Source organism: Pseudophryne corroboree, chromosome 6, assembly GCF_028390025.1.
Source record: "Pseudophryne corroboree isolate aPseCor3 chromosome 6, aPseCor3.hap2, whole genome shotgun sequence".
NCBI lineage: Eukaryota > Metazoa > Chordata > Amphibia > Anura > Myobatrachidae > Pseudophryne > Pseudophryne corroboree.
Genome location: NC_086449.1, coordinates 255247030 through 255260037, shown reverse-complemented (window position 1 = coordinate 255260037; position 13008 = coordinate 255247030). Strand labels below are relative to the sequence as shown.

The 13008-nt window shown below is 45.0% G+C and overlaps 1 protein-coding gene across 1 annotated transcript in view; it reads right to left on the bottom strand.

Annotated features, from left to right (window-relative positions):
• Positions 1-13008, bottom strand: part of IQGAP1 (IQ motif containing GTPase activating protein 1) — a 408002-nt gene that overhangs the window by 89954 nt on the left and 305040 nt on the right. The window contains exons 13-15 of the mRNA XM_063925920.1: positions 12048-12208; positions 5506-5630; positions 3289-3452 (exon numbers count right to left, since the gene is read on the bottom strand). Coding sequence (XP_063781990.1) covers positions 3289-3452; positions 5506-5630; positions 12048-12208 — 450 coding nt within the window. The remainder of the gene's footprint in view (positions 1-3288; positions 3453-5505; positions 5631-12047; positions 12209-13008) is intronic.

Here is a 13008-nt window from a genome sequence, read left to right as displayed (position 1 = left end):
GAATGCAGCTGCGTTACATACTGCAGATGAGGTCTTACACACGGGGTATATAATCTGTGGTGTATATATAAGATTGTACTCTTAAATTTATGGGAATAAAAAAAAAAAAAAAGTGTCAAGTTACTGTTACTGTGACTACATGGGTGGAATCCAATTAGTGACAATGGCCACAAGGTGGCAGCATTCCAACCATTCCTCCCTCACTTCACTACTACAATCATCACAGATTTTGGGGCTGATTCAGAGATGTACGTAAGACGCTCAGCAGCGGCGGCTTTGGATGCAACTGCTGCACAAAAATACGCTAATGCCACAGTAGGCGCCTGAGTTCAAAAGACAGCGATTGCCGGCATCACAGATCTGAGTGCTGAATCCGAAGATCACCATAGCGACCATCGGTTGCAACACAGCCATTTGAGTAAGCCTAAGGTTACTCTGAATGGCTGCCTTATTTGCACTGCCAAGGCCAGCAATCTGTTAAAAAATGTAGACACGGGCCTTGGCAAACCCAGAACCTGGGCAGGTATGCCCCCGGTTGCTGAAATATTTGTCTGTCGCCACCAATTTCCTGGGCCGAAATGGTCACAGAATTTCAGTCTTAGAATGCATTGCTACCATTGACACAGAAGCAGATCTGCAAATGCACAGATCAGCTAACATCGGAGAGGGATGCAAACCATATGGTATACAGGGCGAGTCTGGGGGTGGCTTGGAGGCGATGATTTACACTTACCAGTGGCTGCTATTGTCTGCAGCCGCTGGGGGTGGGGGATCCTGCCGTGCTGACCGATCAGCAATGATCGGCAGCACGGCAACACTGGGGGCTGGAAGGCAAAGGGGCCTTCCGGTCCCTCTGACAGCAGCAGCGGAGGGAAGTTTTCCCTCCCTGCCACTGCTAACACAGCTTATCTGACTGGTCGCATCCTGTGTGACCAGGTCAGATAAAGCACTTGCAGGCATGGTCGCATCTGATGCGACCATGCCAGGCAAGTGGTTAAATAATATCTGTATATATGTTCTGATGTTACTGCTTATAAACAGTAGTTATGTTATCATTACTTTAGGAAAACTTCACATTACAAATGTGTCCTAGGCCTTTCCTACTCCCGGAAAACAGGGGCGACTCGCCCCCGTTTTCCCCAACACCGGCCGCCTCCGCCCCTCCACACGAACACCTCTGCCTGTCAATCAGGCAGAGATAATCGCATAACTGAGGTGCGATCTCAAATGCGTAGAACGGGTGCTGCGCGTATGCAGTTTTCCATATATAAAGAAACTGCGGGTTTGATCGCATAAGCGATCCAACCTGAATAAGCCCCCTTTTCCTCAATTTTGCACCTTGGTTTGCTTATATTGTACTAGGTACTAAGGATTAGTGTTTTGGCACAGCTAAGTCCAAAGTCTGTGGTGCGCTAAACAGGCTATTTGCCCATTTGGGGATTAGCAATATGTGGACACAGTTGTCAGATATACAGTCCCTTTTGCTTATACACAGTCACACAACGCCTTTGTGACTGCTGCTGTCCTTATCACTTACAATAAGCAACACTATCGCATACTGTATTCCGTATATGCTTATGAATCTGTATATCTATTAGCTTTCCTTGCACAGTTTATGTTTCTGCCACTGGAAAATTTGTCCTGCATTTGAATAACACAACAAGAAAGAAATATCCGGATACTTGATTTAAAGCATTTTTCCCTGGAATATACAAAGTGAATAAACACAGTACAAATTTGATCTGAGTAATGCAACACAGGAGTATGTAGCTGCCAACCAATTGAGATGTTAGGTTTCACAGTCATCACTGTTTTATTAATGTTTTGCTAAATGTGGTTGTCGTCTAACCATATCCTAAGTGACTCTGCGCTGAGTGCAGTACGTACAAAGCTCATGACTAAATAAGGCAATTTTGCCCCAATGTGATTTGCAGCCCAGTCTGGCAGCCCCTGATCTCAGTGAATAGAAATGGTTATTTCAGCCCAGCTCAGCAGCAGCAGGAAATGCTTGGACTGGGAATCAGTTCCTGTACAAATTCACATACACCCTGCCATGGAGCCAAGGCATGATGTGGCTGGAAGTTAACTCTTGTTTACACTGTCAGGGCTGAATTTCATTTTACTTCAACCAATCTATAAGTATTATATAGTAACGGGAAGAAAGGATACATAAGGTTCAAAAATACTACACAAAAGGTAATCCCAAAAATCTGCTTTATCTAAAATATAGACAGTGCACTCAGTTACCAAATATTCACCACAGCTGAACTGATGCTACTACTAAAAACATACTAACTTTAAAGTATGGGAAATGGAGAAATGTATTTTATATGCACAGTTCACTTTAAAAACAAAACAAAAACACCCATATATAGGCCAGTATCCTATTAGCTTTGATGGAGTACCACCTGCAAATTTTTTTTGATTTTTCGCATTTTCCTATCCTATTGTCTCGTGCGAAAAATGAACATTTTTGGGCCAAAAATACATAGGGGTATATTCAATTGAAGTCGAAAGCTGCCGTATGTTGAAAAGACGGCAGTTTTCGACTTTTTAAGGTCGATTCGTGATGTGACCTATTCAATATAATCCAAAATTTTTCGACAAGTCGATGAATTCGACTTGTCGAAAAGCACGTGGATCGGCGGAATAGCTGCTGATCCACATGCTTATGTCGAAAACGGGGAGAAAAACCGAAAGGTTTTGGCCCCCTTTTCGACCATCTCAGTCCGACATAAAAAAATGTCGGACTGAGGCGTGGGACCCAGGAGGAGGAGAGTGGGGAGAGCCGCAGGGAGACGGGGGACAGCCACGGGCATACAGGGGAGATCAGCGCTACAGCATGTTGTCACACAGCAGCTCCGCGCACGGCAGCGTCCACTCGGCTCCAGCAAGTGAGGTCACGCTTGCTGGAGCCGGGTGGACACTGCCGTGAGGTTGGGCGACTGTGTGACATCCTCCTGCAGTGTTACTGTAGCGCTGATCTCCTCCGTCTGCCGACGGCTGTCCCCGCGGCTCCCCAACCCCTCTCCTCCTCTGGGTCCCTCATCTCAATTCGACTTGAAAAAGTCGAATTGAGATGAGATTGAATAGGGGTTGCTGCATCCATTCCGACAAATACATGTCGGAATGGATCAGACGCTAATCGAATATACCCCTAAAAAAGTATCCCTACTAGACCAATAGTATGCCATTCAATGCAGTGGGTGTATAAAACATATTTGAGGAGAAACCGTTACACCATTTACAAAACTGCTTCCCGTGTAATGTTCTGAAGCCCATGCTCACCTGAGCTTTCTCTCTTTTTGCCCGGACCAGAGTATCCTGGTAATGCTGAGCCACACTGGGTTCTACTCCTTCTAACTTTGCTGCTGGCAGCTGTAAGGCTTGCAACGTCTTCCTGGCATCCCCTTCATCCAAAGCTTCATTAATGAGCCCAATTGCCAATATCCCTAAAACAGGCAAGAGAGAAGAATTTGTTCCCAGCGCAAGTTAAAAATACAGTATAAGTAAATAAACATTTGGCCGGCCTGTCTGAAAATTTACAATCCTAATCTGAAGGCTCAAATTACTGTCCAACAATTTAAGAGGCCCATGTACATGTGACTATGGTGACCAATCAGGTAGTTCGTTAAAGACTTTATTGCTACATATCGACCATAACTTCTGATCAACATGTCACCAATTTTTGCACCGTGCCTCAATTACACAGAGTGCACTAGATGCGCACTACATAACGTGGTGTAATATTTTAAGTACTTTTGCTGGGCTATGCATCATTTTCAACATCCAATCAAGTTTTATCATTTTGATTAAGGTCTGTAAATAGAAATTAGTTTTTGTACTTCTCTGCAAAACCAGGTGCACTGTTGTGTTTTTTCTACACTTAGAAAAGATTGCCCAAGCTCCACCTACTTCTCACATCAGCCAATGCAAACGTCTGCTCCTTGCTCTGCACACCAATGCACTTCAGAAGATAAATATTCTATACTGGTCCTCAGGGTCTCCTATATGGGGCCCAGTGCATACATTTTTATACATAGAAAGCATGTTTTGGGGAAACTGGCAGTGAAAAACACATAGAATCTGTGATAGGTCCATGCACTTATGTGTGTTCACCTTAAACAAAGATAATTTTTGGGGTCCGAAGCTAAAAAAAAATGCACCCGAAAAATTATCAGGCAAAACACATCCCATTTTCCCGTGATCTGTGGTGAAGCCATTGCGTATCCGCACTGTAATGCACTGAAGTGATACACTACTAATGTAAGGAGAGCGGAGAGCATCCTATGCTATTTGCAAAAATTAACATGCACAATATCAGATAATTTAAGATACTCGAATCTCTGAAAATTATGCAAATTGCTTATTTTTTATTGGTGCAATTTAAGCCAAAGCTAACTCCAACCCTGCATGAACCCCACACAGTGCTTTAGAGATTAGGAACATGAATTGTGTGAGACTGACAAGTTGTATCTGTCTGGGAAAACATACCTGTTATCTTAGATATGCTTGGCTAGTGAAACAAAATAACCTTTTATGCTGATAACAGGTGGATTTATGATGCATGGAGAGTTCAGCACTTACTGTGGAACACCTGCACTAAGAGAAAAGGGTTCTTTTCATGCACCCGAGCCCCACGTCACACACACACTGCACACACAGACATGGGCCTGAATTTGTGGAAAGACCACGTAGGTCGAGGCTTGTGCACAAGGGTGGCAGTTTTCTTATTGTGAAAATCATTTAAATTAATATTTTATTAACAAACTTAAACAGTTAACTATGTGCAGATTTAAGGAAAAGTTACTTAAAAATTGCATTTATGGACTGCAGTTGGGGTTGAGACCTTGGATAATCACTGGAAGTGGTAGTAAAGAAAAACATTCATATTAGTGCAGAAAATGCAGTAACGCCCATAAAGACCCTGACATCACGGGGGTGGTATTCATGTGACCGGCGGTCAGGAGACCGACAGTCACATGATCTCCTCCACCATCCCGACCCCTCACTATCCAGATGGCATGCCGACCGACAGGGACTATTTCCACTCGTGGGTGTCCACGACACCCATAGAGTGGGAATAGAACCAGTGGCGATCGCAGCGTGGCGACCGCAGCGAGCCCACAAGGGGCTTGCTGCACTCGCCCCTCCCCGCCGGGATCCCGGCGTCGGTATGCTGCCGGGATCCCGGCGTCGGTAATCTGACCGCCGGTCAGCCGTACTACACCCCATCACGGGGTAAGTGTACAAGACAATTCAGACTACTACAAAGAACCACTAAACACAAAAACACCTTAATAATTTGCCAAAGTATAACCTCTTCGCACTCGCTCCCTCCACTGACACTGTAATATCTGCACATTTCCAGTTTATTAACTAGGATGAGCTGGAATGCTGCCGGATTCATCTGAATAACTGCCTAAACCCTGAAAGTCCCAAGCAGCTATTATATTGGACCAGAACAGCTAGAAAACTGGCAACATGAATAAGTTCTGTACATACTGGCATGTTCCTCATGTACTGTGTTATTGACATGATTCACGCATCCCTGGATATCATTCCATGTAATAAACTCATTCCCTTCTTCGCGGGCCTGTTGTTTCATTTTCATCAATTCATCGACGTATCTGTGGGTACAAAATGAATCAGTACATGAAGTCATTTCTATTTGCACATCCAGCCTAGCACATGAAACTATCTGGATGGGTTTCCTTAAAATAACGCTGTATAATTTTTTATTTTTCTTTACAACTCACGGTTAGGATAATATTTGATATACTAAGGAGCCTGCAATTTTTCTACTGCTGAACCTGCACAGACCAATCCTAACGTTCTATTTAGTGCCAGAATTGGTTTCCAATTTGGCCGTGCATGGAGATGGCTAAAGACAGAACCCTCTGTACACACCAACCCTCTGCACCAGACAACAGCACAAACAAATAGACTACTCACCCACTGCTAGGATTTATTGCTGGGTCATTCCCATAAAAGGAACTTGGGAGGAGATAAAGTACTAACTAATCATAACGCATTTCTCAGATGCAGCTTGTAAAATGACAGCTATACCCATTTCACACATACATGGAAATTCCAGGTTTTTGCACATGAATGTGCATCAACCTGGGATTTCTGTATGTGTGAATGCAAAAGTCCCGGTTCCATGACCCTGCTCCCGACCATGGTCACAAAGCTTAATGTGCACACGGTGCGATACTGACTTATGTGTGATTTTGAATATGCGATATTGTCTATGTGTGCTTGCGATTTTGGCTATGGACGATTTTAACTATAATTTGTACTAGATAGTCAAAATTGACTTGCCTGCAGAGTCTATTTTTTCTTGCGATACCGACCCTGCGGGACCACGCATCAGTATAGAAAACTGTGTACACTTTCCTTGCGATTTTAACTATATATTGCATGATTTTGCATTTTTTGGCATTAAACTGTAATTGCCACATTCCTGACCATTCCTCTAGTCTACCTTGATTCTCAATCATTTGTTTTACCCCACCTGGTGTGTCTACCCTGTTGCACACCTTTGGGTCATCTGCAAAAAGCCATACTTTCCCTTTAATGCCATTTGCAATGTCACCAATAAAGATATTAAAAATAATTGGTCCAAGTACAGATCCCTGGGGTACTCCACTGGTAACATTTCCCTCCTGTGAATGCACTCCATTTACCACAACTCTCTGTTTTCAATCCTACAACCAAGATCTTGTCCATTCAATAATCCTAGTATCCAATCACAAACTTTCAAGTTTATTTAGCAGTCTGCAATGTGGAACAGTGTGTCCAAAGCCTTACTAAAGTCTAGATAAGCTATATTCACGGCTCCACCTTTATCCAACACTTTAGTCACACAGCCAAAAAAGTCAAGAAGATTTGTCTGACATGATCACCCCCCAGTGAATCCATGCTGTTTAGGATCCTGTAAATTGCTGGATTTGAGATAGTCTACAACTCTTTCTTTTAAGAGTGTTTTCATCAATTTACCAACTACTGATGTAAGACTCACTGGTCTGTAGTTGTTTGCCTCTTCCTTGCTTCTACTTTTGTGCAGTGAGACTACGTTCGCTCTTTTCCGGACGTCTGGAATTACTCCTGCAGGTAATGACTGGTTGAATAATTCTTTCAATGGTGCTACCAGCACCTCTAAGTTCTTTTAGTCTCCTTGGATGTATCCCATCTGGTCCCATAGATTTGTTCACTTTCAGGCAGTGGCGGAACTAGCGAGCGGTGGGCCCAGGCCCCCCCCCACATCCCCCCCACACACATCCCATTTAAGTCCACCCCCTCACCCCTGGAGAGGATCTGGTGATGGGGACCTGCTCAGGGCCAGAGAAATGGATACCTAGCAACAGTGCCGTAACAAGACATTTTAGCACTGTGTGCAAGAAACGGCATCGGAGCCCCACCCCTGCATGCAAAACAGGGGCAGTGTGCGCCTACGGCGCGCGCAAAAATACATAGTGGCGTGGCTTCGTGGGGAAGGGGTGTGGCCACAAAATAATACCAATTCATAAAACGGTACACAGTAGTCTCCATTATTCAAATTACGCCGCACAGTAGCACCACTACACCAGGTAGAGACCCTTTTACACCTTACAGCGGACAGATTCCTCTTTTTACACATTACAGCAGACAGTGTGCACTTTTTACACATAACGGCAGACAGCGTGCCCTTTTTACACATAACGGCAGACCGCGTGCCCTTGTTACACATAGCGGCAGACAGCGTACACTTTTTACACATAACGGCAGACAGCGTGCCCTTTTTACACATAACGGCAGACCGCGTACACTTTTTACACATAACGGCAGACAGCGTGCCCTTGTTACACATTACGGCAGACAGCATCCCATTTATTACATATTACGGCAGACAGCGTCCCATTTTTACACATTACGGCAGACAGCGTCCCCTTATTACACATTACGGCAGACAGCGTCCCCTTATTACACATTACGGCAGACAGCGTCCCATTTTTTGCACATTACGGCAGGCAGATTCCCCATTTATTACACATTACGGCAGACAGCGTCCCATTTTTTGCACATTACGGCAGACAGCGTCCCATTTTTTTGCACATTACGGCAGACAGCGTCCCATTTATTACACATTACGGCAGACAGCGTCCCATTTTTTGCACATTACGGCAGACTGCGTCCCATTTATTACACATTACGGCAGACAGCGTCCCCTTATTACACATTACGGCAGGCAGATTCCCATTTTTTGTACATTACGGCAGACAGCGTCCCATTTATTACACATTACGGCAGACCGCGTCCCATTTTTTGCACATTACGGCAGACAGCGTCCCATTTATTACACATTAAGGCAGACAGCGTCCCATTTTTTGCACATTACGGCAGACTGCGTCCCATTTATTACACATTACAGCAGACAGCGTCCCCTTATTACACATTACGGCAGACAGCGTCCCATTTTTTGCACATTACGGCAGGCAGATTCCCCATTTATTACACATTACGGCAGACAGCGTCCCATTTTTTGCACATTACGGCAGACAGCGTCCCATTTTTTGCACATTACGGCAGACAGCGTCCCATTTATTACACATTACGGCAGACAGCATCCCATTTTTTGCACATTACGGCAGGCAGCGTCCCATTTATTACACATTACGGCAGACAGCATCCCATTTATTACACATTACGGCAGACAGCATCCCATTTTTTACACATTATGGCAAACAGCGTCCCCCTTTTTTACACAATACGGCAGACTAGATAGATAGATAGAAAGATAGATAGATATACTTACCGTTTCCACTGGCTCAGGCTCCTCGTGCAGCTTCTGGCAGCCTTCTGGCAGGGGAGAAGGGGGAGGAGGGGGGTGGAGGAGGGAGCCGCAGCAGCGCTGTGTAATTGGTAGAAGCGCTGCTGCTGCTGGCTCTCTCCTTTACCATAGGCCGCCCTCCGCCGCTGTGACTGCTGGGATGCGATGCTTGGTTTTGTATCGGAGCTTTGTGACGCCGCCATTTTAATGCTGAACTACGAGAGTGCGCAAAAAGGACGTGTTCCTTCTGTGCTGTAGTTAGGAGGGGGGGGGGCAGGAGAGAGCAGAGGGGTTGCTTTGCTGGAGAGTTGCGTTAACCTGGGGTTCTTGTGTAGGTGTGCTGTGTTAGGGCTCTGCATAGTAGTGCACTGCATATAGCATACTGTGGCTGTGTATAGGACCAGGTGTTGTTCACTGTCTATAAAGGGGCTGTGTGACTGTGTGTACGGTCGTGCGTCACACTACTAGTACTGCCGTACACTACTGCTATATATCCTGTGTTTGTTCCAGAAAATATATTTAATTTTATATTGGTGCGCCACTCAGTGACTACTAGTACTGCAGCTGACGTACACTACTGCTATATATCCAGTGAGTGTGATCCAAAGCAAAAAATATATTTCTATTGGTGCATCACTCAGTGACTACTAGTACTGCTGTACACTACTGCTATATATCTGTGTGTGAGCCAGAGCAAAAAATATATTTCTATTGGTGCGTCACTCAGTGACTACTAGTACTGCTGTACACTACTGCTATATTATCTGTGTGTGAGCCAGAGCAAAAAATATATTTCTATTGGTGCGTCACTCAGTGACTACTAGTACTGCGACTGCCATACACTACTACTCCTAGATGGGCCACGTTTTTGTGATGCCCACTACTGTCGCTTAGCTTAGTCATCCAGCTACCTCGGTGAACTCTTTTGGCCTAAAAACATTATTTTGAGCTGTGAGGTGTTCAGAATAGACTGGAACGAGTGGAAATGAATGTTGTTGAAGTTAATAATACTGTAGGAACAAAAACACCCCCAAATTCTGTTATTTTAGCTGTTTTGATGATTTTTAAAAAAAAAATACAGATCCAAAACCAACAAGGGTGGTTTTGGCAAAATCAATCGAGATCCAAAACACAAAGGAGATCCAAATCCAAAACAAAACCCGAAAAATGGCCTGGTGCACACCCCTAATTCAGAGTAAACCACATCTATGCAACTGTACCAACCGCATCCCTCTGCTAGTAAAGGCAGTCACAAACGTATCCCCTGTGTGTATGCCACATTGCCACTCAGTAACACTGTAGTTGCAAACAAGATCTGTAAGACTCTGAAGCATGCACAGTTACTATAAAGCAGGGGTGAGGAACCTTTTTTCTACCGAGGGCCATTTGGATATTTATAAAATCCTTCGGGGGCCATACAAAAATTCTCAACTTAAAAAATTACCCTGCCCCTTAGAGGCGCGCGCCAAAAAAATGGGTGTGGCCAGTTAAAATGGGACGTGATACACATATGCCCTTAATAGTGCGGTGCCAGATCCACAATTGCCCCCACAGTGCCAGGTATACAAATGCCCCTCACAGTGCCAGGTATACAAATGCCCCTCACAGTGCCAGGTATACAAATGCCAATCACAGTGCCAGGTATACAAATGCCAATCACAGTGCCAGGTATACAAATGCTCCTCACAGTGCCAGGTATACAAATGCCCCCACAGTGCCAGGTATACAAATGCCCCCCACAGTGCCAGGTATACAAATGCCCCCCACAGTGCCAGGTATACAAATGCCCCCCACAGTGCCAGGTATACAGATGTCCCCACAGTGCCAGGTATACAAATGCCCCCCACAGTGCCAGGTATACAGATGTCCCCACAGTGCCAGGTATACAGATGCCCCCACAGTGCCAGGTATACAGATGCCCCCACAGTGCCAGGTATACAAATGCCCCCCCACAGTGCCAGGTATACAAATGCCCCCCCACAGTGCCAGGTATACAGATGCCCCCACAGTGCCAGGTATACAGATGCCCTCCCCCCTCCCCTCCGTGCTGCTTACCGTGGGACACAGAGGAGAGCGCGGCTGTCGGGTGGGAGCGGCGGCGTGTAGTACTTCAAACCAGCCGCCGGTTCGAGAGCCAATCAGAGCTCGCGGACAGGCAGCCGCGGCTCCTGATTGGCTGCCGGTCCGCGAGCTCTGATTGGCTCACGGACCGGCGGCTGGTTTGCAGTACTACACGCCGCCGCTCCCACTCGACAGCCGCGCTCTCCTCCCTGTCTCCCTGTTCTGACAGCTGAGACACGCTGCCGCCGGACTGAGCGGCAGCGTGTCTCACTGACACAAGCTGGTGGGCCGGACCAAACGGCTTTGCGGAGGTTCCCCACCCCAGGAACTGCGTGTAAAAATCAATATTACGTGTTCCCTCTAAGGCTTAGCAGACAGGGTAACACAGATTTCAGGCACTTAACCCCAAATCTTTTGGGAAAATTGGCTAATAATTAAGTAGGTTTGGGTGTTAAACCAGGAGCTTTCGTCATGCGGTAAGCCCCAGGGCTAACTGAATCTACCTAAAAGTTATATGTGTAGCCCATGAGGCATACTGTACATCGTCTGCTAAAAATTAGAAGATTTGTAAGTAGACCAAATTACATGCAACTCTAATTCAGGCCATGTGTGTCTGCTCAATTTCTGCATTCAAAGAAGGCCAGCCAAGAAAGGAAGCAGGGCATCAATATAGGTAGGGAACCCGAGAGGCTCAGGGGGGAGTGCAGGAGAGGTGTAACCAGCCTCCCCCATGCAGTGTTTGACCACACCTCACTACCCTAGTACAGATGTCATGCCTTCAGAATAATTTATTTCTTGTCTAGTAGTCAGACATATATTTCAGGCAATTCTGGAAGTTTGTCCCTTCTAGGCATTTACTAGAAGAAACACAAGTGCACTCTGGGAGCAAGGTGACTTTCTGTGATGTATACTGTGATGAATGAACAGCATTCTGCACATTGGCCCCGCTGGTAGCATCAATGTTTCACTCACAATCTTCCTATGATAAATCCAACATTGTTCAGATTTGGCTTATTATAAAGTAGTAAAGGTTTAGTACAACTGTAAAACTACACACAGTGCCGGAGCAACGTGTGTCAAGGACAGAACAACAAATTCCAATCTACATATGGAAGAAATGCATTTCAGTGACCCTCCCAAGAAATGAAGAAAGCCCCATCGGTTTCATACAAACCTCTGGATGTTCTCATCCTCCACATCCATCAAGCCTGTGACTGGGTTGGCCAGCTGCTTACAGATGGTGTTTACATCGCGTGCATCTATAGCCCTATTAATTAGAGCCACGGTTGACAACATTTCTACAGCTACTGAGAGCTCAGAGTGATTGAGGTTTCCCTGTAAGAAGAGAAAAAATGTCAAAACAACTATTAGCTAATTGGGTTATGGGTTGCTAAGAATGAAGACATTAAAAAGCAATTATAAAGATTGCTCAAATTTTATAAAAGTAAAAAGGCTAAACTGCAATAGTGCATGTGTCTAACGCGTCTTGTTTCTTCACCACTGAAGCAGACACTTTCATGGACAGTATACAGGGGGCAAGCAGTTTCTTACCCAGGCTACCAACTCTGGTGCTTTGCTCCTTGCTCCAAGCCTACCAGATGGGTTGTACAAGAATTCCCCCATTTGTTTAAACATCATCAAATTAAGAAAACAATATTACATTGGATAATTATTTTTGAATATCCATAAGATGTAAGAAGATACAGAGAAGATAAGATACATAAGAAGATACAGAGACCTTAATAGCATTGGTGGTATAGTATTGCACAAGTAACCCTACAGAGTAAGTCTTGTTATAAATTAATTCCCTACCTCTCCATAGCCTTTATAGTTTGAGGTTATTATCGTTATAGAAAATAGCAGTGGAGAGCACAGAACTGGCTTTCTTCTGCATAAAGGTCCACCGTACATTACAGATATAATGAGTCAATGTCACGATCCACAATGGCTGGGTTGGGGAATTGGGAATATAAAACGTGTTTAGAAATCCAGATTCAGACCAAAACGGTATTTTAACAGGTTTAATTTCCTGATTCCTCGATGGATGACCGATCATCACTGGCCGCCACTTGGTGGATCCAGTCAGCGGAATGGGGAATCAGACCGCTTGGTGTATGGGGGCCTTAACACTTGCC